The 27,670-nt window shown below is 43.5% G+C and overlaps 1 protein-coding gene across 1 annotated transcript; it reads right to left on the reverse strand.

Moving 5' to 3' along the window:
* Window positions 1-4,604: 4,604 nt before the first annotated feature.
* On the reverse strand, window positions 4,605-26,736 carry KLHL42 (kelch like family member 42). Its single transcript, XM_045554121.1, has 3 exons — window positions 25,513-26,736; window positions 14,497-14,690; window positions 4,605-9,806 (listed from the first exon to the last, which is right to left on the reverse strand). Exons 1-3 carry the CDS (start codon window positions 26,382-26,384, stop codon window positions 9,355-9,357), a joined length of 1,518 nt encoding a protein of 505 aa, XP_045410077.1. The 5' UTR covers window positions 26,385-26,736; the 3' UTR covers window positions 4,605-9,354.
* Window positions 26,737-27,670: the final 934 nt, after the last annotated feature.

Raw genomic sequence — 27,670 nt, forward strand, 5'->3', positions numbered from 1 at the left:
GAATAACTTTACAAAGCTCAGAAGGAAACAGAAGGGTGATGGTGCCAGAGAAACAATACCCACCACGCTTTACGGAGACCCCTGGGCAGGCACCATGATGGGAAGTATTATATTTTGAAGCAAGGCAACCAATCCAGGAGTAGGAGACATTAAAGCGCTGCTTTCCAAAGCTGCCTCTGAAGATTGGTGAAGTGTGAGACCCACAACAGAACAGAAAAGACTTCAGAACAAATAAACATCAGCACCACTAGAAAACATCTCGCCTCTCTGAAAACAGAGCTGGGAAAACACATGGAGTCTTTTTCTCTGACTTCTTGTCCTTCCACCTAGAACCACCCCAGAATCCACCAGGACTGGAAGTGACACGAGCAGAATTATCTCTGCCCCCAGACTTCCTTCCCCTCAGGAAGCCCTTCAGGGGCCCGGCCCGCAGGCGGGAAGCCGGCCATCTGTCACAGACCCACACACTGGCTGTGACAACTTCCCCTGCCTTTTCTACATCTCTTTCCCGCTAGCATCCACATTCTGGAAACTGTATTTGTGACATTCAGTTCAGATTTTAGGAAAAAATGGTTCTCTAAATTACAGGAATATCACGCAAGCCCTACTATTGATTCCATTGACAAGAAAATAATGGCTCAATTGCCATTTCCCTGCAGTGCCCCTGAGCTCCTAGACATTAGCTTCACTATTGTTAGTGGGCGGGTTTCCTTTGTAGCCCCAGCCAGATGCTGAAACTTCTCCCGTCTGCTAGAAGGGTTATATACATTGGTAGAAAAGTACACTGTTTTCCTAATAAAAGTTGTTCATCAAGAAAGCACTATGTTATTTCCCATAACGAAATTTTAGGGCTGTATAAACCAAAAACCTATATATTTCTTTCTAGAAAACTTGAGGAGGCCAGGCACGGTGGCTCACGCCTGTAATCCTAGCACTCTGGGAGGCTGAGGCGGGTGGATCGTTTGAGCTCAGGAGTTTGAGACCAGCCTGAGCAAGAGCGAGACCCCATCTCTACTGAAAATAGAAAGAAATTATCTGGCCAACTAAAATATATATAGAGAGAAAAAATTAGCTGGACATGGTGGCACGTGCCTGTAGTCCCAGCTACGTGGGAGGCTGAGGCAGGAGGATCGCTTAAGCCCAGGAGTTTGAGGTTGTTATGAGCTAGGCTGATGCCATGGCACTCACTCTCGTCTGGGCAACAGAACGAGACTCTGTCTCAAAAAAAAAAAATAAAAGAAAGAAAGAAAACTTGAGGAGACTTTAAAACCTTTCAAATTCAACAAATGTTAAGAATCTGCTGTGTATGAAACCCTGTTGTGTATCCCCTGACATAAGATGACAAAAAGATAAATGAAGCACTTTTAGATGAGCGGGGTGGCTCATGCATATAATCCTAGCACTCTGAGAACCTGAAGCAGGAGGATCACTTGAGGCCAGGAGTTTGAGATCAGCCTGAGCAAGAGTGAGACGCCAGCTCTACAAAATATAGAAAAATTAGCCGGGCATAGTGACACACACCTGTAGTCCCAGTTCCTCGGGAAGCTGAGGCAGGAGGATCGGCTTGAGCTCAGGAGTTTGAGGCTGCAATGAGCTGTGATGATGCCATGGCACTCTAGCCTGGGAGACACAGCAAGACCCTGTCTCAAAAAAAAAGAAAAGAAAAGAAAAGAAACACTTTCTCTACCATTAAGGAAAACACTGTCTACAAACAATCTAGAACAAAAATAAGATAGGCACATAAGAACTGTTCTGTAAGACAAATACATGTGCCCTGAGAGAGAAACAACAAGGTTTTTCATAAGACTTATCTTCCGTAACACTACGAACCAACTAATTAGCTCACTTACCAAGGCTAGCAGCTGATTCCTAAAGACCAGCTTCAAGACTTTCACTGCACTGTGCCCACACAGTCCTGTGCCCAAAGTCACGAACTCTGCCCAGTCTTAAGACCTACTTTAAAATTACCCAACCTGGGCCCAAAAACCTGACCTTCCCCCTTCTGAGATCCTGCCAAGGCTTTTTCAAGGTGGTGTCCTCCCTTACCACAATAAGCAAAAGAAATTAGCTTTGTTTGATCAACAGGATGTTCAGCTGGTGCTTTGGCAAGTCAGCAGTCAACACCCTTTTCTTCTGGGAAGCAGAACCCCTGTTATCTGAGCTGAATTCATTCCACGTGGTGGAGCTGGAGCTTCTCCTCCATCCCCCCGGCCACAGGACCTGAGCTGGTCCAATCAAAGTCTTAATATAGGGTTTGATACTTGGGATGGGATGTTGCAAATATCTAAAGCTGAAATATGCAACAAGCTAAATCTAGGCAGGATTCTCCCATCCCTATCCTCATGTTGGAAGCAAACCAACTGACAATACTGACATATCTTAGGATTCAGACCATTCAAGCCAGCTCTTTGGGAAAAGTGATAGAAACATGCCAGGATCCTGGAATTTGTTAGCTACCTCTTAACGACTTCAGTAAGGTGTTTTAGGAAAGGCATAAGCTTCCAGCCCAACTGGCCCATGTGAAAGTGTAAAGGAAACAGCCATCAGCTTTGGTAATGACAACAGCTCATGTTCATTACCTACGTGCCAGATGCCACTCTGAGCATTTCACATGGATTTCCTCATACAATTTTTGCAAGAATTCTAGAGAGTGGATACTATTGTTATCTCTATTTTATAGACAAACTGAGGCCCAGAGAGAAGTAGCCTGAGCAGAGCTACATAGCTGAGAAAGTGGCAGAATTGGGAAGCAAAGTCTTGCTCTCGCGTCCATGCTTTTAACCTTTCTGCCTGCAGCCAGCAGACTGCAGAGGGACAGACAGCATGTGCCTTGCAGAACTATAGGAGCCGGGTTCTCCGCTTGTCAAACAAAGGTGCTCACATAAACACCTTGGACTGGGCCCTTGCAGGAAGCAAAGAAATAGGGTGGGAATTTCATTCTCCAAGCCCCTCCCAAAGCCCTCCTGCCACACAGAGGTAATCATTCCCACTAAAGCAGCCTTGCCTGGGATGTCGTCTGGCCAGGGCAGACCCCTACTGTTCCAGATGTCCCAAAGCTGAGGGAGAGATTGATGCCATCGGGCTGAGGGTGAAGGTACGAGCAGGAAGCCTGTGGCTAAGAGACAGAAATCATAAAGGTGGGCCCTAAATTCAAGACGCTGGGCTCCACTACATCTTGGCTTTTAGCCCAGAGTGGCCAGAGATCATATCTACCAGCATCTAGCTGGGTTTTTAAAGGGGTTTTATTGCCAAGGAAATGTTTATGGACCGCAAACAGGAGCCTGGGATTCCTTAGCCTCTACAGAAATTTCCGGGCTTCCCTCCTAGAACCATGCCAACAGGAAGGTGGCTACCACATAGGTACACCCCACTCAGGCACAGCCATGGAACACCCTGTTGCAAAGCAGAACCAAGGCCTTCCAGATTGGCTGGCCCCAAAGCCCACTCCTCTACTGGAAAGGGAGGGTCCCTGCTAGCCCCAACCAGGAGGGAGAAGTATACTTTTTGGACCAGTGAGCACTGTCCATAGTTTTCTCTTTTCCCAAATGGCCACGTGTTACTTACAGTGCCTCAGTTTCCTCAACTGTAAAGTGGGGATAATATTTACATTTACCACATGGGATTGATGCGAGACTTAAATAAGTTAAATACAAAATGCTAGATGCTATTCCTGGCATAGAATAAGTGCTCAACTAGCATTGGGTGTTGTTTTTCTGGGCCAGCCATCGTCCTTCTCCACCATGTCCTAGGTGTGTGGGAAATGATTATTGATTCATGGATTGTCAGAACTGAGTGGCCACCCATGGACTTAGCAGGGGTGAATATCCCCTAATAACCTTGGCCTTGGGAGTCAGTGAGCCATATCACCTTTAGATACAGTAGCTGGATCAGATTTTTAATTGTGTCCCTTGGTGAGAAAGTCGGATATGTCTTTGTTTTTTTATGGGGTAGTAGCATTATTTAACAGTGGGATCACTGTTAAAATTGTATGTATAAGAAAAGAATGTGTGTGCACACACAAATGTGTGTTCCCACAGGTTGGGCAATCAAAGACTGGAAAGAAATGAACATCTGTGGAACATCACCTAGTAACTAAACCTTAACTTTGTAGCACTGTTCCCCACATCCCCCTCCCAGGCTCATGGCCAGAGTTGTAACTAACAACACAAAGGCAAGGAGTCCTGTGTTTCTGTGTTCTTGCAGTGAAGGGTGCTTAAAAGGTGGGAAAAGTTTGAAAACAGGAGCAGATAGTGGTGGACCATAATTGCTAACCTGTGGGATTTGGGCTCTATTCTTTTATTTAGAATTATAAGGACTCAAAGACTATATGACACGGCTAAAGAAAGATCCAGGGATGCTAAGGACCCCAACTAGTCTTCCCAACACATCTATTCCTTGCAGATCTCTCTCTTCCAAACAGCTCTTATTACCTGCACCACCCAGTCTGGCTCTTCCTTCCAACAGCGTTGCTCCCTCCCTCCCTGGCTCGTAGGCGTTAGTCTCCCATCCCGTGTGAACCAAGAGCTCTTCACCAGCAGGACTCATCTCATGCTTCCCCTACACAGCCCTGAACACACAGCTGGTACACAGAACACACAACAAAAACGGATTTAGAACTATTTTATTTGAAGAGATTTTCTTCTATAGTTGTAGTTATAAACACAAAATGAATGCTGTTATAGCGAGTGCTTCACAGGCGTCATTGTATTCAAATGAATCATACGGTAATGTTTACATTTTTAAGCTACACTTGAAATTAAAGACTCAATACAACCTTTGAACAAAGTATCAGTCATAACAAAACGTAACTATTCATTCTACAGATTATCATCTTCCCTAACATGACTACTAGATACGAAAACATTGTAGTGACAGCTAAAGTGCCCTATTCTTAAGGTTTTTTTATTTTAAAAAATGACACAATAATACAAATCACATCTTCCTTTTCTTTGCTAGTAGTAAGCGATGGCATCCATTTGAGAAAGCACCAGCCAACACTACAGGTCATTTCAGCACCCTTCTGCTCTTCAGAACTGACCATCTTTTATATTTAGTGTTTCCTGTAGGAATGAATAAAAATGGTTATGTCAAGTACAGAAGTCAGCATGTGTCACTGTGAACTTTAATTGTGTTCCTAAGTTAACACAAGAAAATACAAAACAAATACTCTTATGTGAATGAAACATAAAGATGGAAAACCACACCCTTCATGATCATCACAAAGGCAAACTCAACTGATGCGTAGTGGGGACCAGGGTCGGAGTGAACATTTCTTTCTGTTTCCTCCTCCCCTCCGCCTTTTCACTCAGCACTTTTCAAACTGCTGAGCCCTTAGCTCAACTGTGCCCTTGGCTGCAAAAGCTGTGGTGCCTGGTGAGTATTTTTAAATAAAGCAGATTACGTGTAATTTTCATTTTTTCACAAAAATGAAGTAGACAAGACTATGAAAAGTAGTGAGGGGGAAAAAGCATACAGTAAAAAACTAAACATAGGATGTAGTGTTCAAATTTAAAAAGCAAACAAACAAAAAACTGGTTCGTGATGATTGTTAATAAATCATGGAAGCAAAAGACAGATTTGGCCAACGCTGAAGAGGCCACCAGACCAGACAGCTCCAACGTGCCTGACAAAAGTAGGCATCTTTGAGAAGGATGCCCTGGTAAAGACAATGACACTGAACATTTTTACAAGGCTGTAAACTCTTCAAGGTCATGGACTGTGGCTTATTTCGGTCTGTATTCCCAGTTCTTAGCACTGTCTTGCACATGACAGGCTCTCAGTAAGCATTTCCGGTAAACAGGGAGCTGAGCTGAATCCGCTCAACGTATACCCACCTAGGTCCTCCACTCCTGTATCGGAGGCAAGGGTGACAAATAGGCTACATTTTGCTCTGATGGATTGGCAATGGATGTCTAGAAGCATTGATTTGACAGGAATTCTAAGACCAAACTCCTGGCACAGAGGAAAGGAGTGCTACACTCTTTCATAATGCCACCCTGAAAGAATGGTGCACAGAGGTTCTATACGCCCTATCCCTGGTCTAGGAAAAAGGCATCCAACACTCACTGGTATTCCCTTTATGTTGCTACACTCTCTCTCAAGAGATCTGCATTAAGCCACTGTTCCTTAAATGCTGGTTGATCAGGAAGACCAAAGCCTTTCTTCTCAATTTAACTCTTTGGCCAAACAGGTAGGGTCGTCACTTTACCTAGAAATCTGAAAACACTGCATCCACAGCGCTCAATAAGCATTGTGTGTTGAAAGAGCACAGGCATTTACTTGATTACTCCCTTTAGAGAGAAAGAAGTTTCTCTATCTCGGTACTGTATAGCTTTAATCATCTAAGGCATTTGAAATTACTTGGGATCTTGGTTGTTTAAAAAAAAAACAATGGCAGAGTTAAATTCTCTTTGGTTTTCATGCTTAATCTTATGCCTTTTATTTGTTTCTTACTAGTATCCATAACCTTCTCAGTACTTCATTGTATGACTTAACCAATGCTGTTGAAATAACCCTCATATTCATCAGAAAACCTTTTAAAAGATGCTAAGGGGAGAGGCCTCTGAAACTAAGGGAGTTGAAAGGAAAGCCAGAAAGAATGACAGGAAGAACCAGCAACCTCTTTCTACCAGCTCACACACAGGTCTCCCTCTCTGCCACTGAGACCATTCTCTGTACAACAGGGTGATTCGGGCCAGGGGGCTGCCACCGGGGTCCTCCCGGCAACTCCCTTCCCCAGAGTGGGAAGTCAGTGTCCCTCAGAAGCATCTTAGAAAAAAAAAAGGATAAAGCATTTAGAGAAGGGGACTAAGAATAAAATAGAAAGATATTCTCAAAACGTAAGAGACAGTCTTGGGGAATGAAGGGAGACGTTCAAATAAACATTGCCTTCATCATCATAGGTAGAGTCTTCACTGTAACACTGGCACCAACAAGAGAACAGAGCTAAATTAGAACTACCCTAAAATGTCAACACAGCTGACGATGTCACAAAACGCACAGATCTGTTCCTACTGCACATTCCACCTTTCCCAAGCACTGCTGGCAGCCCAGAACAACAAAATCTTGTTAGAAGTCTCTGTATCTTAGAGAGAGCTACAATATGCAAGCATGTACACATACACACACACACATACATATGCACACAGATACACACACACAGCAAACCTGGTTTATAAAAAAGCTTTGTGGATCAGAGTATACCTTCACTTGGTCCAAGAATCTAATTCTCAGCATTAGGAAAACAGACCCAAAGACTGTCATCAGGAAGAGAACTGGTTGGCAGGAATAATAACACATAGTTTATACAATAGGGTTATTTACAAACTAATATCCAAGTGTTTGTCCAGTACTAATTCAACTATCTGGAGTCTTCCGAATACATAGGATTAGACCTTTAAAAAGTTAAGCTCTACAGCAACAGAAGTTAACACCATCTAAAATAAATTAGATTTTTAAATATATGTAATGAAATTATAGGTTACTGGAAATTCAATTCTACAATGAACATAAATATAAATCTATTATTTAAGTACTATTCCTGGGAAGATTTTAGTTCAGACTTTTTTTTTTAAAAAAAGCATAATATTTGGGAATAAATGGGCACAGCTTAGAAACCCTTAAAAATTGTTATAAGTTGACTACTGGTGAGGTTATTTGGTGACAAGATACAAAGATCTGTTTCTATGTCCAAAATAAAGGCTTACCTCATTGTACCTAATACAAACATATCTGCAAAGTTATGCAAATAGGATTTTTATAACTGGACCCTTATTTTAAATATATTAGAGGCTATAGTTGCCAAGAAACCCTGTAGTGACTCCTCTAATAAACTGAGAACTCAGTTCGGTATTAGCTCCTCTGTCCTCCAATTGCACAGTGAATGGCATACTGCAGGCACTCAGTACGTGTTTGTTGAAGGCATGAATCTGCTACGCATTGTTGTTTTGCTATGGGACTTTCTTAGGGAGGCACGCCATAACTGACGTGGTTCTGCCTGCTGTTCGTGCAGAAAGGCGGAATCCAGCTCACAGTTTAAACTGATTCCATTACAAAACATCAGGTAATTTCAGAAAGTGTGTTTCAATCAAAATAAAATTGCCATAAGTATGAGTATAAATATTTTTAGGAGATGCTGATCTATGATTGGCAGAAGGTTTTATTCATTGTTAACTGACTTAGAGAAAGCAAATAACTGCATGAGCTGAGTTCTATTTAAGTTAATAACCAAGGCAAGTAAAGCGCTTTACCTAACTTCAGAAATACTACCAGAGGCCACTCTACTTCTGTAAGAGCTTCTTCCTCTCTCCAGCACAAACGTTTTTTACAGCTGTCCTCACCTTAGCCCACAAAAGCAAAACATGAATTACAAAGCTAAGATTAAATTAAAAAACTGCCAGACGTAAATATGATAAAGTTGTTTTTTCAGTCTTAAATAAGAACTAAGTCAAATACATTCAAAAAAGTAACTCTTAAAGGCAATTTTTTTCTTATTTGGTATTTCCTTCCCTTTCCATTTAAATTTTAAGACTTAAATTTTTAAAATATACACACATCCGTCCTTTTACACAGTATGTCCTCTCTTTTAAACAAATTCTCTTTTATACAGAAGGCTTAGCAATGCAACCTGTGACCACATAAATACGTAATCTGCCACATAAATAAGAGGTTATATCAGTCTATTCAACCAGCATTCATAATCACAAAACAGACTGAAAGAATAGCTGATAATGTTTTTATGCAAGTTTTTGGGAGAATTGAATCTTGCAAGGATTCACTGTATGCTTCCATCACTGTAAGTTTCCTGAAAAGTAGTGTGCAAATAAAATATCTGAACATAGAACCCTATTTTAAATATGCTGGAAGTATGTACAGAAATACATACTTCGATATGTTGAGAGAAAGGAGGGAGAATGACAATGTCATTTTTATCAAGTAAACTGATAAAAGAAAATCTCTCACTTAAGGTACTAATGATATTTTTCAAGGGACCTAAATAATTTAAAATCATCTTATCATTCATTCCAATTATTGACTTTGGCCCTTTACCAAGCAGACAAAATAAATCTACTTTTTGACGATCAGTTTTAGTCATTGGCCCAGGAGTGTCACATTTGGAGAAAACATCATCATGGATTTGCTCCCATAATTTAAAAAATGACAAAGTTGGTCTCTTTTTTCCACGAGTTTTCAAGTAATTAGTTCAAGTAAGCTTATTTACAGCTACTAGTGTATGTATGTGATGTACTTTAACCCATATTTTCCCTTTAGAAATCAGTCTCCCTTGAAATGGGGCATCATGTTTTTTGGTTTTTATCTCAAACCAGGTTTCTTTCAAATACGAAGTCAACTCAGTCATGTTTCTGTTTTATTGGGCAGATAAAGAGAAGAAACCAGCAGGTTATGTCCAAAGGCTGGAAAACGCCTAAATGCTTCCCAACTATCTGCAAAGATGTTGTACTTGAGGAACACTCGATGCTCCAAGCTGGTGGACAGGGTAACATCTCTGCTCATGATGTAGATGCCGTCGTTATGGAGCGCGCAAGTCAGGTTAAGACCCGATTTGGACGTGTTCTCCTTGAGGTAGAGCCACTGCCGGGTGATGGTGTTGTAGGACTGCACGGTGAGCGTGTCCTCGCTCTGGCTGCTCCGCCGGTTGGGGCCCGGTTCGTGGAGACACCCCCCGACGATGTAGATGGTCTCCTCCACAGACACCATTTGTTGCTTGCGAATGTGGACGTCACAAGTTTCAAAGAGGGTCCAGATGTCAGCAGAGGGGCAGTACTGCAAAATGTTCATGTTCCGGTCTGAAACAAAGAAGCCGAACAATGACACAGCCACCAGTAACACCACTGACTGCCGGGCTGCAGGTAAACATTTAGCTCTACATGGATCATTTCCTAACAAAGAGGCAAAATTATTTCAGAAAAGCAGAAGTTGGAGAAACATTTAGATTCATCCCCACCCACCTAGGCGTGTCCCCTCCTTGGGAGACTTAAGAATCAGTAAAGCAGCTGTGAGCGGCACGTGGTACTCTCACACCTCCGAACCACCAGGTCAATGTAAAAGAACAAGAGCTGCAGAACCCGCATCAATAGCTACAGAATTCCTGACTACTTAATACAGAAAACAGACTATGCCTAGAGCGGATCTATTCTTGACAGCTGATCCTAAAAACCATGACAAGTAGCAATTTCAAAAGTAGGATTTCCAGGGGCTATCTAGAGAGAAGGACACAAAGTTACAAGTCGGGAGAAATGCAAGAAAGTCTCACCTCAGGCCTTCCAACAAACCATGGAATCAGTTGGCAATTCTGTTTCCCAATTGTTAGCACCCAAGAGGCACTTAAAAAAGTCCCTCTCCGCTTGCCCATTTCACAACAGATGGTTAGTTGTTGTGTGAACAGAACCAAAGACTAGATGAACAGCCACTCAGATGTTTTTAATTAATAGCAATTATCTTTTTTTATTTTTACATTTTTAAGAGGCAGAGTCTCTCTCTCATCCAGGCTAGAGTGCAGTGGCACAATCATAGTTCATTCCTTGAACGCCTACGTCCAAGTGATCCTCTTGCCTCATTCTCCTGAGTAGCTGGGACTACAGGTCCACACCACTATGTTCAGCTAATTTTTTAAATATATTTTGTCAAGACAGAGGTCTCCCCATGCTGCCCTGGCTGGTATCAAACTCCTGGGCCCAAGCCATCCTCCTGCCTCAGCGTCCCAATGTGCTGGGATTACAGGCATGAGCCACCGTGCCTGGCCAATAGCAATTATCTTTAAGGAAAAATGCTGCTTAGTCTCTTTTTGAAAAATGCTTGTGAAATTTAGAATATCTAGTTTTTCTTTTTCTTTAATTGTTCTTTTTTTTTTTTCTTTTCTTCTCTAGGAAAGAATAAATAAGTAGTTTAGCCTCAGCATGAAAAAAAAATGCTCTGAGTTATACATAGAATGAACTTTCTGTTTGTCATCGTTTTTTAAACAAACAACAAATCTATCAGTGCAGGAGACAGCTCAGCTTGGGAACTGGCATACGACTAAAGACTTCAGCATTTCGATTGCTGCAGAAGCTGGTTAGAGAAGACGGCTCATTTTCTAGAAAGGCTTATGCCTCCTTCAGTACTTCTGCCTGAGACAGAAGGACCCACACATAGTTAGCAATGCATAAGGAGCTTCACAGCCAGAGCTGGTACCGACTAACGTACCTCCTAAGAGGTCCAAGAGACCAAGCCCTGTGTGTGCACATGTCACTATGCCTGTCGAAATTTCAGAAGTGTTATAGCTTTAGAAAACTGTCCCTCTGATTTCCACCCACATTAATGCCTTTCCATATTTCTTTTTACTGCAGCTGTCGTGGTAAAGACCATCCTAGGAGATAGCCTAAGGAGAGTTTGGTTACTAATCTATCAAAAAGTGCTCCTTGGTAACCTGGCTTTCCACCGAATGAACAAAGGACTCATTCTGGTGAAGCTTTCACATATTTCTCAGTTCCAGGACCGAAGGTCTTTCCAGGTCTCCTGTAAATGTTTTCTCTCCTCACTCAACAAGGGCTCAGACCATGATGAGGTGGTTTGAGCTGGTGGAATGATCTTTTTGTTTTCACATTTAAAGTTGATTCTCAAGTTTGACAAATCACCCTTCTTCCCTTGATGGTTACTATTACTTTCTATTGAATTTCTTTGAATTTCTTCAGTGCCTGCCAAAGAATTAAAATAATCAAATGACAATCATAAAAATCATGAATATTTACTGAATTTTAAGAGTCTCACCTAACTTAAGTCAGGAGGCTAAAAACACCACTTTAAGTCTTAATTTCTTTTTTCTTAGCAATCATGATGACACGTTTTAAAATACAGGGAACTATTAGAAAATGCTGGGAAAAGCCCCAGGAGAGCAGGAAGAGGCCTTCAGCGTACAAGGACCTGCCCTGCTCTGTCATCTTGGAAAACTAGTTTTCAGCCCTTACACAAACAGCCATCCATCCACATCACCTAACCGTCCCATCGTGGGCATTTGGCTCAGGGAGTCCAGGAGAGAAATCACAGTGGGTGGCCCAAGTGGAGAAGGTACATTAGCAGTGGCTTGTGAAGCTACAAAACACACAAGAAGGGTTTTCTAGGTCAAATCTAAAGAACGTTTGCTCAGCCAGGGTCATGGAAAAACTAGGAAATCTACCAGCAGAGTACTCTTCAGGTTACAGTGCTGCCTGCCGGTGCTTTATAGCTCCTGGTTAAAAGAGAAGTCGAGAGACATATGTGCGTCAAGCCCAGGATGCATTCTATGTTACTCAAACTAGGGGGGAATCAGAATTTTTAGAAATGTGCATAGGTAAATGGCTGTATTTAATTTCCTAGGAGAAAACACACACACACAGGAGAGGGGAAGTACATACACACATAGGAGTTCTAGGGGAGAGGGGGCTCTATGCCTTAGTCTAAGAATACAAAGTTGGTCACTACAACCTGAACACCAATGTTGCAGGTAAAAGAAATGACTGCTAAGGCTCATAACTTTTTCAATTATTTGTTTAAAAAAAAAAAGTGGCAATTATCTTCAGTGGAGAATCACTAGAGAAGGACACTGGAATAGCTCCACAAGTGATGAAAACTTGAGTGGGGTGGGAGGAAGGCTCATTGCTTTCAGTGTACTCCTCTTCATCACTGCCTCTCCTTACGCACATAAATACACACATCACCTGTGGTGGGTTGAGTGGTGGCCCCCAAAGAGATATGTCCACCTCCTAATCCCTGGAACCTGTGAGCGTGACCTTATTTGGAAAAGGAGTCTCTAGATGTAATTAAGGATCTTGAGATGAGACCATCCCAAATCCAATGACAAGTGTCCCTACAAGAGACAGAATAGAAGAAGACACAGACCAGAGGAGGAGGCCATGTGAAGATGGAGGCAGAGACTGGCATTATGCAGCCACTAGCCAAGAACACCTGGAGCCAGAAACCGAAAGGGGCAAGAAAGAATTCTCCCCTAGAACCCTCAGAAGGAGCACAATCCTGATGACACCTGGATTTCTGACTTCCGGTCTCCAGCACTGTGGGAGAATACATTTCTGGCATTTTGGAACACCAATTTATACTAATTTGTTACAGCAGCCACAGGAAATGAATACACTGCCCACCATAAAAGGTACTCCAAGAAGTGTTAATCAAAATCTTTTGCTGTTACATAAAAAAAAAAAAATCAGATGCTTATAAAATATTTTACGTTTAACTTCTTTCTCTAACAAAAATCCCCGAAACATTAACTCACATTATATACCTGTATCAAAACATCGCATGTACCCTATAAAGACACACAATTATTATGTACCCATAATAATTTTTTTAAAACCCAAAACAGGACATATTTGGATATGATGAAAAGAATTTTTGTCACCTATTGAACACTATCTCTGCATGTAGACTTCTGTCCTTTATGAAGTTACATATGGTCACTTGCGGCTTAATAGAGTTTTCTTCACACTTGTATCAGCCAGGGTTGGAATGCTCTGTCCTGCCCATATTGTACCATAAGGGAGTGTTAGGTTACTTCATACTGTCAAATATGAGGGCAACTCTAACACTTTAGTGTGGCTAAAAGTCCAAAAAGAGTCCCGCTACACTTTTTCTGTAAGTCCTAGGCTTACAGTCAGACAGACTGAATGCAGAAATACATTTCCTTGGCTAAGAGGTAATGTGGAAACGAAATGAGGAAGTCACCCCTCTGCTTGGCTGTCGACCACTGGCTGTCTTCCCACAACCATGCTGTTTCTATCACCATTACCTGAGATGATTCCCTACCAAGAACAGTAGTTTAAAACGTGCTGGAGAAAGTTTTTATTTCCAAATTATTAACTATAAAATGCCCACACCTGTGCAGTTGAATAATTAACACATCCCCCTCCCACTGCTGGTCAGGAAAGAATTCTCTTGTATTCATGTTCTTGCTCCTTCTATGATATGTGAACAACGCCCTGGAGCTGGGTTTCTGGAACCTCTATCTGTTGCGTTTGTGCTCACAAAGGGAGAAAATGAAAACGGGGACCTGCAAGGATGCTCTGGCACCAATTCCACAGTGGTGGATGGGGGCGGATCTGGTGTGTGTTGGGAGGATGGGAGTTACCTGGATAACACTGCTCTGGAGACCTACCAACCTCAGAGAGCAGCCGGGAGACCCGAGCAAACCTCACACACCAGGCCCGGCCCAGTCACAAGGTGGCCGACCACACGGCTGGGTTTCCAGAAGCAGAAAGAAAATACATGTTTTCTTCACAGCTCTCCCTACCCACTCAATTTTCATGCTCACGCAAGGTCACCAGGGGCCCCACCTGTCCAAACCCCTCCTGTCACGCAGGACTCTCTTCCTTCCAGATGTGTAAATATATAGGATTTAATGCATAAAATGACACTTGTGTACACCAGAGAGCTTCCTCTGGCACCCTCCCGCCCTTCCCAGGCTCCGGAAGCCTACACACGAGCAGACGGCTTACTCGGCCGTTCACTTACCTCTGGTGGTATATCCTCCAATGACATAAATTTTCCCCTTACACTCACACGCAGAGAACTCAGCCAGAGGATTTGGTAAGGGTGCCACAAAATTCCACGCATCCTGCTCGGGATTGTAACACTCAACGTTAGAAACGGCCTGCCCACCAATGGCATAGAGTTTTGAATTAACAGCCACAAGTTTGAAGTTAGACCTGAAAGAGAGACACAAGGGCCCACAAAGTTAGTTCCTCTGGTCATGAAGAAGTATGAGGATGGCATGAACGACTATAGTGCGGACCCTGCTGGATAGCTGAAGACAATTAGCTCTTCAAGTTGGGGGCCATTCTGCCTGAGGACAAAGGGATGAAAGGATGGCTTCTCACATTTCACTCCTGTCCCCGAATGGTGCATCGTCCAAACATGAGCAGCTGAAGATAAGCAGTTCACTATAACAAGAAGCAATCTTGCTCTGCCTTAGGCCAGGAACCAAAGACAACTGTATACACTAAACTCGGTACCTTCTTTCAGGGGCAGGTGCAAATGGCAAGGGAGGAAAGCACCCACCTCAGCCCCCTGAACCCCCACCTCCATCTTTCTCCTCTCAGAATGGTTATCTCACTCTTCCTACTGAGTGGGAAGGTTCCATCTTAGGGGCACACTGGTGCTGCCTACACAGATAGGCAAATGCAAAGGCTGGTTCCTGAAGGGTGGTTTGGGAGACCCCTTTTCCACGGGCCCTGCCTCTTTCCCCCAGGGCATCTTAACCTATTGCTTCACAGCATACAAGACAGTTGAAAATATTGTGATCCAGCATTCTTAGGGCACTCATGAATATTTAACTTAACAAATACTTATATCAACAGACACTCATCTGTCATAATAGTAAATAACTTTAAAAAGAGCAATACATTGGTTTCAAGCCCCATAGTCAGTCTAGACTTAAATGCTGCTTATCAGCTTCCGACACTAAATAAGTCTCATGACTTCTGAATTGAAAAGTAGGCCGAAATTAAATTGTTCTGATGAAGCATACAAGGAATTAATTGGTCTTTTGAAAGCCAGGAGGCTAAACATTTGGGGGTGTTGGGCGAGTCTGCTGTGATAAGTGCCACAGTCGCAATCCACAGGAGTATGAGCAGCTGCAAGACGCAACAGGAAAAGACCTGAGCACAAATCAGGAGACCCCAGTCAGTCCTAGGCCCAGCTCTGCTGATCACCTGCTATCTGACCCTGGCCCAACCGCTTCACTTCCTCATCTCTAAAATGGCGATAACAGCCACCACAAGGTGGTCGAGAGGATTAAATCAAATACTTTATCGGAAAATACTACACAGAGATAAGACACTATCACTGAAGTTTCTCATTTTCGAGTATTTGAAATAAAGCTGCTAGACCAAGTGAATTTCGAGGCCACATCTAACTGCAACACAATGATGTCTTCAAAAATAACAATATCCTAAGAAAGAATGGAGGTAGAGGCTACAAACAAACAAAAATTACATAAGAGAGTAGTTAAGAAGAAGCCATGAACAAGCAGCCCATGCTTGATTTCCCTAACAGGTGTTCAATAAACACTGATGCAATCTGGTACACATAGCAAATATATTAGTTACGGCCACTTCCTAAAAAATTAAGATTTTTAAAAGGTTCCTATAATGTTTATATTGAAATGTGTTTTAGTTTTGTTTTGTTTTTCAAATCAGAGCAAATAGAGTATTCTTCATCAATAGCCTCATCCTGTCCATTAAACCCAGCCAGTCATTCAGTTTTTCAAGCCAACAGACTCCGCCAGGGTGGCAGTTACTGGGGGTCCCTGATTCATGTTGCTTACCTTCCTACTGCCAATGGTCCTTACAATCCGACCATGATGCCCTCTCCATGTGTGCAAATTTGGGGAACCAAAGGAAATAAAGCTTGTAAATAAGCACTAAATTTTACCAGCCCACAATTTGCTTTTGCTCCCCAAAAGTACACAGATAGTAAATTTTGTGAGATCAAAACAGTATTTAGTATTTATCCAGCATAATCATTTGTCCTAAGCAAATATATAAGGGGCTTCTTTTTGATGCTGAATGAATAGGCAGTTAAAAGTAAAAAAATTCCATCTCTCTAGACCCCAGCATGCTCAAATTCACTTGAAGAGAAACACTTTTTAATGCTGAATTTATTTTAAGATGAAATTGCCACCTAAAAACAGATCATTTATTAAAAAGGCATATTGCTGGCCAGGTGCAGTGGCTCATGCCTGCAATCCTAGCACTCTGGGAGGCCGAGGCGGGAGGATCGCTTGAGCTCAGGAGTTCGAGACCAGCCTGAGCAAGAGCGAGACCCTGTCTCTACTAAAAATAGAAAATATTAGCCAGGCAACTAAAAATAGAAAAAAATTAGCCATGCATGGTGGTAAACACCTGTAGTCCCAGCTACTCAGGAGGCTGAGGCAGGAGGATTGCTTGAGCCCAGGAGTTTGAGGTTGCTGTGAGCTAGGCTGATGCCACTGCACTCTAGCCTGGGCAACAGAGTGAGACGACTCTGCCTCAAAAAAAAAAAAAAGGCATACTACTAAAGGCTATAAGCCCAGGCTTGCACAGAGAAATCTCAGACCCATGGTTCAATAGCTGTGTGATCTTGGACAAATTAATGAATCTGTTCATCTGTGCCTCAGTTTTCCCATCTGTGAAGTGGGGATAAAAAAAGCAAAATCTCTTCAATCCAGTAGGAGTTAAAAAGGACAGCATTTGCAGAAAGAAGTCATTCCCTGTTGGCATTCTAGGGAATGCTTCTCTATGTGTCATAAGTCTAAGTTTCTTAACCTCAGGAGGGTCAGTTTCTCATTTGTCAACTGCAACAGTCACTGGCCATGATGTACTCTGGAACTCTGTACACAGTGCTCTCTCATCCACAAATTCTTGGCACTTAGCGCCTCATTTCCAACTTTCTGAAAATAACTCTTCCACTCTTCACCTCCTGAATGGTAAAGATATAAATCCACGCTATCAACCACTTTTTAAATTTATTATCTCCACAGTGTTTTCTTAATATTGATCCCTGACTTTCTACATTCAGGAGGGAAAACGAATTTTAAAACCAAGTAACAAGCCATTTGCCATAGCTATATACTTGATTTACTTGCAATAAATAGAAATACGAGTGAGGAAAAATTAGATAAAACAGCAACTTAATTTCAATTTCACTTAAAAGAAATAAAAAGTTCTTTAAATACTTAAAAGATAAGTAACATGATAAGTCTCATGCCTGTAATCCCAGCACTTTGGGAGGCCAAGGCGGGAGGATTGCTTGAGGCCAAGAGTTGAAGACCAGCCTGGGCAACATAGCAAGACCCTATCTCTATTAAAAACAAGATTTAAAAAAATTAGCTGGGCATTGTTGTGCACACCTGTAATCCCAGCTGCTCAGGAGGTTGAGGCAGGAGGATCACTCCAGCCCAGGAATTCAAGGCTACAGTGAGCTACGATGATGCCACTGCACTCCAGCCTGGCCAAGAAAGAGCAAGACCCTGTCTCTAAAAAAAAAAAAAAAAAAAAAAAAAAAAAACCTAAGTAACAGGAAACATGCTAAGTATCAGTCCATAGGTACTAATGATTAAAAGTAGCGTACACAACTGTAGGCAGGCAGGATAACACAGAAGTCTGAGTGGCTTAGAGCGTAGCCGCGATTATGTGGGAGGTAATCAAACTCACGGTGCTCTTTGGGGAAATGGGGCCGATAAAAATACGTATCTTGTAGAGATGTTGTGAGCATGAAACATAAGTGACACCTAAAGTAGTAACCACAGTACCTGACCCAGGGTAAGAACGCAAGAAACGTAACTATCGTTACAACTCACTACACAGAGAAGTTTGTTACCATCAGAGCAAAAATTAGAGTGCAATACTAGGATCCTTCCACTGGTCCTTTCTCAACCACTCACAAGGTGACTGTACAGTCTGCGGACCATCTAGGTCTTTCTGTTTCCTCCTTCCCCTTTGTCTGCTTGCCTTCTGCCATTTCCCTGAGTATTAACCTCCCCTGGGGACAAGGAGAGGGGGGAGATTAGAAAACAGAAGTAGGCATTGTTGCTACCTACTACCCCTACTACCACCTCTTGGAAATTCAAAAATCAAAAACGCAAAAAGCAATTTAAATTGTTGGCCAAAATTAAGTTGGGGGAGATGGGATGAATAGATGTACAGTTTTCTTTGCTTTGCACAAATCATTCCCGGGCTCCACTGCAACATTAACCAGAGAGCACAAAACCTCTCAGGGCTTTCCCAAATCTAGAAATGCTCTGAAAATGTTAAATTTTGGCTGGGAGGATAAGCAACAGCTCAGGAAATGCTACGTCTGACAACCATAACCCCATCTCTGCCAGGAGACACTCTCTCAGCCTTGCTATATTCACACACAGAATAGGACTCACCCCAACTCCATTTTCAGAACAAAAGTGCAGGGCAATGGAAGAAACTAGCAGCAACAACTTTAGAAACGGGAAAGCATTAATGAACCAACTGCCACAACAGTGGCCAGTTCCTGCAAATTATCACTGATTAGAATGAGGCAGGAAGGCAAGCGATTTTGTGGTCACACAAGCTTTTACATGTGAAGAGACACATCCTGAAAACTGGTGAGATCAAATCCCCATTCAGGCCCTCAGGACACTGGGACGTCAAAGTGCCCTCTCGAAGAAGGCTATGTACTCATGCTGCCATCTTTAAGGACATGGGCACAGCACAAAACATTTGTTTTTCACCCACCGCTGGTCATATAGCACCGTTTTCTCCAGGGTGCAAAAGGCTTCATAAAACTTCTCAATTCTAGAGCTCCTGCTTCGTAAGATTCTGGATCACTGTGCTGTTCAGCTCCCGGGGCAAGTCAGCTGCTCTACATTGGGCCCCTTTACCAAAATAAAAGGACTGACACATCCCAAAGGCAGTCCCTGATAAAGGTGAATCGAAGTAGATATAAAATTCTGTACAGCCAGAGGCCAAAACCTGCCTTTCTTACTCAAGGTTCCAAGTTTCAAGGAACCTGTATTGGATGCATTGTCCAGGAACAATCCCATTCCAGGTTTTATGTTTATTTGTCTCATCTAAACTTAAACTCCTTGAAGGCAGCAACTGTGTCATGGGTTTCTGTATATCCAATAGTGACTAGAAAAATGTGGACTTAAAGGCTCTGGTGAGGCCGAGGCAGACACGGTGAAATTTTGAAAAGCAGAACAGTACCACAAACTATCTGGGCTCTACTTCTTGGAAGGAAATCATTTTCTAAAAAAGTGGGAGATCAACACGGTGGCTTATACCTGTAATCCCAGCATATGGGGAGGTTGAGATAGGAGGAACACTTTGAGGCCCGTTCAAGACCAGCCTGGGCAACATAGCAAGACCCTGTCTCTACAAAACAGTAAAAATAAAAAAAGAGATAAAATGTTTGGTATGAAGATGGTTGCTGCAAGTTGATAAGCCAAAACTTGTAAATAATTTAAATGGTTATAATTAGTCAATGGATATTGACATTCTGGTTACTGTATTTATTCCACATCCTTGAGCAATTTACTTAACTTTCCTGTGCCTCACTTGCTGTCTCTGTAAAACCGGAACCTGACTAAAAGAGCCCTTGTGAAGAATAAGTGAGATAATACATGCAAAGCACTAGAAACTACACCTAGTGCAGAGCTCAGTGTTCAATTAAATGCTATCCATTGTTATTTCTCAGCTACTATAAATAAATATAATGAGTGTTCCAGGTAAAAATGTTCACTAGAATGTTACAAAGAAGAATGTAAAATTATTATATATTCACTTTTATTACAATAATATAAAAATATATTCCATAATTTAAAAAAAACGCCCATGTATTTTAAGCACCTACTCCTTGTTAGCAGTAGGCATACACATAGGCATTGAATAAGTCCTAGTTCCCCACTGATCAGAAGGCAGACAGACAACATAAACAGAGAATTTCAATTCAAGGTGGGAAGTATGCACGAGAGGTTAGCACAGCGTTGAACATTTAGCCCAAATGTGAGCTCAGGAAGGAACTCCTGGGAAGGATGATGTCAGATGTGAGGCAAAGCATGAGGAAGATAAAGAAAGGTACAATTTCCAACACCACCAATAATCAATTAGAAAATATTATGGAAAAAGTATCTGGATAGGAAAAAATAACTATAAAATATCTAAGAATAATTCTAACAAAAAATATACAGACTATATGAAGATAATAAAGGAAACCTTTCCTAAAGGATCAAAAATCCTAAATACACACACACACACACACACACACACACACACGCACACACCATTTTTCTGGCTACAAAGTATTATAAAACTGTCCTCACCTAAATTAAGCCACAAATACAATGTAATCCCACTCGAATTCCCAACAGGACTTCACAACCTAACTTTTTTTTTTTTTGATACAGAGTCACACTCTGTAACCTGGACTAGCGTGCAGTGGCATCATCACAGTTCACTACAACCTCAAACTTCTAGGCTCAAGTGATCCTCCTGCCTCAGCCTCCAGAGTAGCTGGGACTACACAGTAGCTGGGACTACAGGCACGTGCCACAAAGCATAGCTAATTTTTCTACTTTTTGTAGGATAACCCTAACCCTAACTTATAATTTTTTTCCAACTCCAGCCTTGCTTTATTGCTCAGACTGGTCTTGAACTCCTAACCTCAAGCAATCTTCCTGCCTTGGCCTCCCAAAAGTGCTTAGGATTACACAGGCATAAGCCAACATGCCCAGCAACAAGCTGATTCTAAAGTTTATCTGAAGGGAAAAATGTGCAAAAATATAGCCAAGAGAGGCCGGGCACGGTGGCTCACGCCTGTAATCCTAGCACTCCGGGAGGCCAAAGCAGGAGGATTGCTTGAGGTCAGGAGTTCGAGACCAGCCTGAGCAAGAAGAGCGAGACCCCCGTCTCTACTAAAAAGAGAAAGAAACTAGCCAAACAACTAAAAATAGAAAAAATTAGCCGGACATCATGCTGCGTGCCTATAGTCTCAGCTACTCGGAAGGCTGAGGCAGAAGGATCGCTTGAGCCCAGGAGTTTAAGGTTGCTATGAGCGAGGCTGACGCCATGGCACTCTAGCCCAGGCAAGAGAGTGAGACTCTGTCTCAAAAAAAAAAAAAAAAAAAAATAGCCAAGAGAATTAAAACAAAATAGAACAAAAGGGTCTCGGTTCTATCAGACAATTCAATATATTACCAAACTACTACAATAATTTTAAAATGTGTTATTAGTGCAGGAATAATCAATCTGCCAATTTGTAAACAGGAAAATTAACATAGGACAATTGATTTCGCAAATCACGGTGAGGATTGGCAGCTGTTGGAACGTTCAGGAAAAATGTTATACCTTTACACTATACATGAAAATAAATCCCATATGGATCCAGATCTAAATGTAAAAAGATAACATTATAAACGTAATAGAACTTGATACAGATGAGTATTTTTATATTCTTGGCTTGGAGAAGCCTTTCTTACACAAGAGACAAAATTCATAGAATACACATGACAAATCTGACTACAAAAAAATTAAAACTTCTTCATACAAGAATATACTATAAACCTGAACTCCAAAACTGGTGCTCAAGAGGCCAGGGCTGGGCTGCATTTTGTTTGGTCTACAACAGGGGTCCCCAACCTATGGTGAGTTGTATAATCATTTCATCACATATTGCAATGTAGTAATAATAGAAATAAAGTGCACAATAAATGTAATGCATTTGAATCATCCCTAAACCATCTCCCCACTCCCCAGTCCGTGGAAAATTTGTCTTCCATGAAAACAGTCCCTGGTGACAAAAAGGTTGGGGACCGTTGGTCTACAGGTTTTTGTTTGTTGTTGATGATTATTTGTTTTTTAAATGGAGTAAGCTGCCAACATTTAAAAATTGTGATATTTGGATGTATGGCAACACCATTTCCTCACTTTCACTTCGAAATAACCAGCTGTCGCTGATATGTGGCGTCCTCTCTCGGTGGGGCAGTAGCGCTCTGGTTCATAACTCCGCCCACCCCTCTACTCACTGACTCCACCTGCCTGGCCACTTTGAGACTTCATTTTTGAACTCTACAGAAAAACAGAGGCATAGGAAAACATGCAAAGTACATATAAGAGATTAATATCTGATAATTATCATACTTAGAATTTCTACGATAAATGTGAAAAAGATATGCCAATATTCAGAAAACTGGAGAAGACCATGAACAAAAGAAATACAAATGGCCAATAAACATGAAAAGAATAGTCTCTCTTCTAATCAGGGAAAATCACACCAGTGTTTTTGCCCATTAGATTTGAAAAAAAGATGATAATATCTTGTCTTGGCAAGAGTATGGGGGACTGGCAAGCTCAGACACCGTTGATGGTAGAGGAAATTAGAACAATGTTTTGGTTGGTGATTTGGCAGGAGCTACCAAAATTTAATCATGCATACACTTTGCCTCACATACCCAGGAATTACAGGAATTTGACATATGGAACTAACTCACATATACCTACTTACTAAGATACATACACACCAAGATGTTCAATATAGCATTATTTATAATGGTGAATGGAAGCGACCTAAATGTTCATGTATAAGGGAAATGCTAATTACAGTACATCCAGAGGCTGGAGTGCTACACAGCCATTAACTAGAGTAAGACAGATCGACATTTGTTGATACAGAAAAAACTTTCAGATACAATACGCTGTTAAGTGGAAATGGCAAGTGCCATAATAATTAATATAATCTAGTCAATCTTAGAGTAAAAATAAGTATGTAGAAGGTGATACACACTCCCAAATGCACATGAATATACATATATATTTTTACCCCGTTGTTAAGCACTATCAACATACTTATACAGTTAACCCCTGAAAAACATGGGTTTGAACTGCAGGGGTCCACTTATACACAGATTTTCTTCCACCTCTGCCACCCCAGAGACAGCAGGACCAATCCCTCCTCTTCCTCCTCCTCAGCCTACTCAAGATGAAAACAACCAGGATGAAGGCCTTTATGATAACCTACTTCCACTTAAGAGTAAATATATTTTCTCTTCCTTATGATTTTAATAACATTTTTTCTCTAGCTTACTTTATTGTAAGAATACAGTATATATAATACGTATACAAAATACGTGTTAATCAATTGTTTATGTTATCAGTAAGGCTTCCCAGTCAACAGTAGGTTATTAATAGTTAAATTTGGAGGGAGGAGTCAAAAGTTATATGCAGATTTTTGACGGTGTGGGGGTCAGTGTCCCTAACCCTCATATTGTTTAAGGGTCAACTGTATTTATATAAGCATACAGTTTATAAATGTTTGCACATTCATAACACATAAATATAACATACGTTTGTAGATACACTTGTGCTTTTTATTCTGTAGTTTTTTGTGTCATCTGTAGTTTTTCTAAGAAGCATGTATTCATGCATTACTTGAAAGCTTTGTTTTTTATGAAGAGGACAGAAAGGGCATTCTTAGAGAAAAAAAAAAGACAAAGATGACCAAGGATTTCTAAAGGAAAAAAAAAAGAACTCTGTGAGGAGTTTAGAGTTGTGGATCTCAGGGTGGCATGTTGAGTACCAACTGATGTCACTGGAGACACATGTTGAAAAGGAGACAAAGAACCCAGGACCACCATCCTCAATCTGAGCACCATGCATAACTACTGAACGTTGCTTTGTTGTTTCAATTAAAGCTCTTAGAATATGTTTGATAATAACACTTCTGATACCAAATTTTACATACAGTATCATCTCAATGATGTAATTAATGCATTAAGAAGGGGCTGGAAGATAATGTGCCAACCTCTAGTTATTGCCTGGGGGGGGGGAGTAAGAGTGAAAGTCTTTCTGCTTCTCCATTCTTTTCCAGTTTTCTATAACTATGTATTATTTTTATCGGAAAAAGAAGCATACTTTCCAAAATGAATTTTATATTATAGTAGAAATGAAGCAAATGTTCCCCAAATAATCCCTGGCCTGGGGGGACCCTCAAGCAACCATGTGTAAAGGATTCCCCATTAACGCTGGGACTCTGCCTAGCTTTGAGTCCCCCAACTCCTTGCTCCACACATCAGGGCAGGGACCATGTGGTGGGGCTTGAGATGGAAGCAGGTGGACGGAAAGAAAGGGTATCCTGCCTTTTTTTTAGAGGGGTGGTACATTGATTCTTCTCCACACTTCTGAATGGCTCTCAGGCCTCCTGGGCCCTACCATCTTTATTTCCTACCAACTTTTCTTGTATTTGTTCTTTGCTCATGTTTTCATATTCCTTTCCTGACTCTTTTCCTTACTTCCCCACCCCCCAAGCTTCTCCTTTTCTTTTTCTTTCTTCAAGAGTTACCCATGCTCATGGCCGGAGAGATTTGCAGGGTAGGAAGGGAGAAATTTGGGGTGGGTGGAAATACTCCAATTCTGCAGTTGACCACTGCCAGGCTCAACCTTTGGGTCAATGATGATGCCTGTCTGGGAAAGAGGTGAGAAGCAAAAGAGAAGATAAAAAATAAGACAGGCAATCCTACATGGCAAGTATTAATCACTTTCTAATGAATATCTCCTGATCATTGACTTCTGCCCAAGTGTGGAAGGCTTCAAAGTCACTGACAACAAAAACATCCCCCAAAGTCAGTGTCACACACTGTCCAACGTGCCATCATAATCAGGATCAGAGCCTAAAAACTGAAAAAAGTGAAAATAAAAAAAATTAAGGAGTTTTCTTTTAAAGTATCCTTCTTGGAAACTGCAACATCTTTTTTCCACTAGGATAATGGAGGCAAAGAAAGCAGTTTTGCTAACGGCACAGTACCTGCAAGGAAACCACTCAGCTAGCTGACCTCACTGGGGCCTCCCTCCTCCTTGTAAGTTCTAAGTTCACCGGGAACTTTGCCAGGGTCAAAGCCAGCAAACTCCTGACGATGTCATTCCCACCTCAGCACAATCTCCCTGACCGCTCAGGAAACACTGGGGGAATGAATTCATGAACAAGTGAATGAATGAGAAAGCAGTAGCACTCTGCAGGTGTGCTTACCTCTTCTGGTTCATGGAGGCCACCTGGAGCCACTCGTTGGTGCTGGGGTTGTAGGAATGCGCAGCAGAGATCTCCTGGCTAGTGATCCTGTACCCGCCCACTATGAAGAGGTAGTTGTCCAGGATGGCGGACCCATAACCCCTGACATTCACCAGGTCGGGAGGAAGGTTGTTAGCCAGCGGGAACCAACGCTCAGTCATCTCCTCGTACCTGAGCATGGACGGGGGTTCCCCCTGGTAGGGGTGCGGGGCCAGGGGTCCTCCCAGGAAGTCCCCCAGGGCCACAAGGACAGGAGTCCCAGTCATCCGGCCCTCCCGCAGTCTCTGCTTCAGGCTGACATCCCCGGGGGCTTGGGGAGGAGACCCCAGGAGGTGGAACTGGGGCTTGCACAGCACCTCGTGGAAGTGCACCACCATGAAGCGCAGGCAGGCCTCCTGCAGGTCGGGCAGCCCGTACACCTGCGCCAGGCGGTACATCTCCAGACAGTTGTTGAGCCGCACTTGGGACAGCAGCAGCTGCAACAGGGACGTGACCTGCAGGAAGGAGGCCACTTCCACGAGCTCGGACAGCAGGCTCACCTCGTCCATCTCCTCCTCCTCCTCCACGCCCCCGCCCTTCTCTCCCCGCGGGCCCAAGAGCCAGCCTTCGCGGGCCCCGCCGGCGTTGATGAAGTCCAGCACCAGCCGCAGGCCCGGCGCGCTGAGGCCGCGCAGCTGCTGCACCTCCGGGCCGCCGGCCTCCTGGCTCAGGGCCTCGCGCATGCCGGAGCGGTAGAGGGCGCGGAAGTAGTCGCTCTGCTCGATGAGCTTCCTCTTGCTCACCGGGTAGCAGCGGTCCTCCAGGCGGATCTGCACCATCTCCTCGGCCGACATGGCCGGGGGCCGGGGCCGCGGGGCTTCCCGCCGGCCGTGCGCGCGGAGGGATGGCGGCCCGGGAGGAGCGGGGCGGAGAAGGGCCGCCCGCGCCCGCGCTCGCCCGGCCGGTCTGGCGGCCCCTCCTCCCGGTGCCGGCGGCGGCGGCGGCTCAGCCTCGCTCCGCCAGAGCGGCGGCCCTGCCCTTCTGGTCTCCCTCAACGCCAAAAAAGGGCCGCTGGCGCGCCGGGCGTCCTCGCGCGGGCTCCCCGGGCCGCGTCAGGCAGGGAGGGAATCCCAACCCCCAGCCCGCAGCCTCCTCCCCCGCCGCCCTTCGCACTTCCGCCCGCGGGACCCCGGCCGCCCGCTAGCCCTGCCGACCGGATCCGGCTCTCGGGGAGGCCCGGGAGGCTGCAGGCCTCGGCGCCGGGGCTGCGGGCGCGCGGAGGGGCGGCGGGAAGCGGGAGGGCGCGCGTGGCCGCAGCCCCTCCGCACGCCGGGGGCGCCCGGCCCCGCAGCCCGCCAGGGGCTGCGGCGATGTTCGCGGGGTACAGGAGGGCGCAGGAAGCCAGCCTGTCCTCTCTGCCACGCTGCTTCACGGGGGCGAAAGGAAAAACAAAACAAAACAAAAAATAATGAGCGTTGGGGGAAAGGGACAAAGGCAGGCTCGGGACCAGAGAATCAAAAAGACATCAAATCTGGGGTCGCCCTCCTGGCCCAGCCTGACATCCTGTCTCAGTGCGCTGAGGCACGCAGGCCGTCTCTGGGCATTTTGGTGGCACCTAGAGCTGATTCCTCGGTAGGTCGTTGTGCAGGAGCCATCTTACACAAGGTCCAGGCAGATGGCAGCAGGTTCTGCAGGGCCCAGCGCCTGGGTGCACAGCGCACCATGCACAGGGTTGGGAAGCAGGGCAGCTTGCGTTTGCTGCTGCGGGTCGTTGTCCGCTCTCTGTTATGAAAAGAAAGACAGAAGTACAGCTCAGCTAACTGAAGTTAGATCACGTGCCTTTCTGTTTTAAAATCATATTCTCTAATGGCCATTGCTTTTCCTGCTTCAGTTGGGTTGGGCTAGCCATTACGGAATGCTATCTTGGGCCGAAGGTGTGGCTGCTTTTGCTCGTATTTGCCTACGGAGGTGGCTTTTTCTTGCCACCTCTTAACTCTACCTGCTCGCCCCATCGTCAGGACTACCAGGAGACACTGCTCCTTCCCCATCTTCTCTCACTGAACATTGCAGTTAGAAGGCTCACCCCAAATAGTAATAGGAAGCACCTGTGCTGCTCATGGATTAATCCCAGAAGACAGGA

Source organism: Lemur catta, chromosome 6 (assembly GCF_020740605.2).
Source record: "Lemur catta isolate mLemCat1 chromosome 6, mLemCat1.pri, whole genome shotgun sequence".
NCBI classification, from domain to species: domain Eukaryota; kingdom Metazoa; phylum Chordata; class Mammalia; order Primates; family Lemuridae; genus Lemur; species Lemur catta.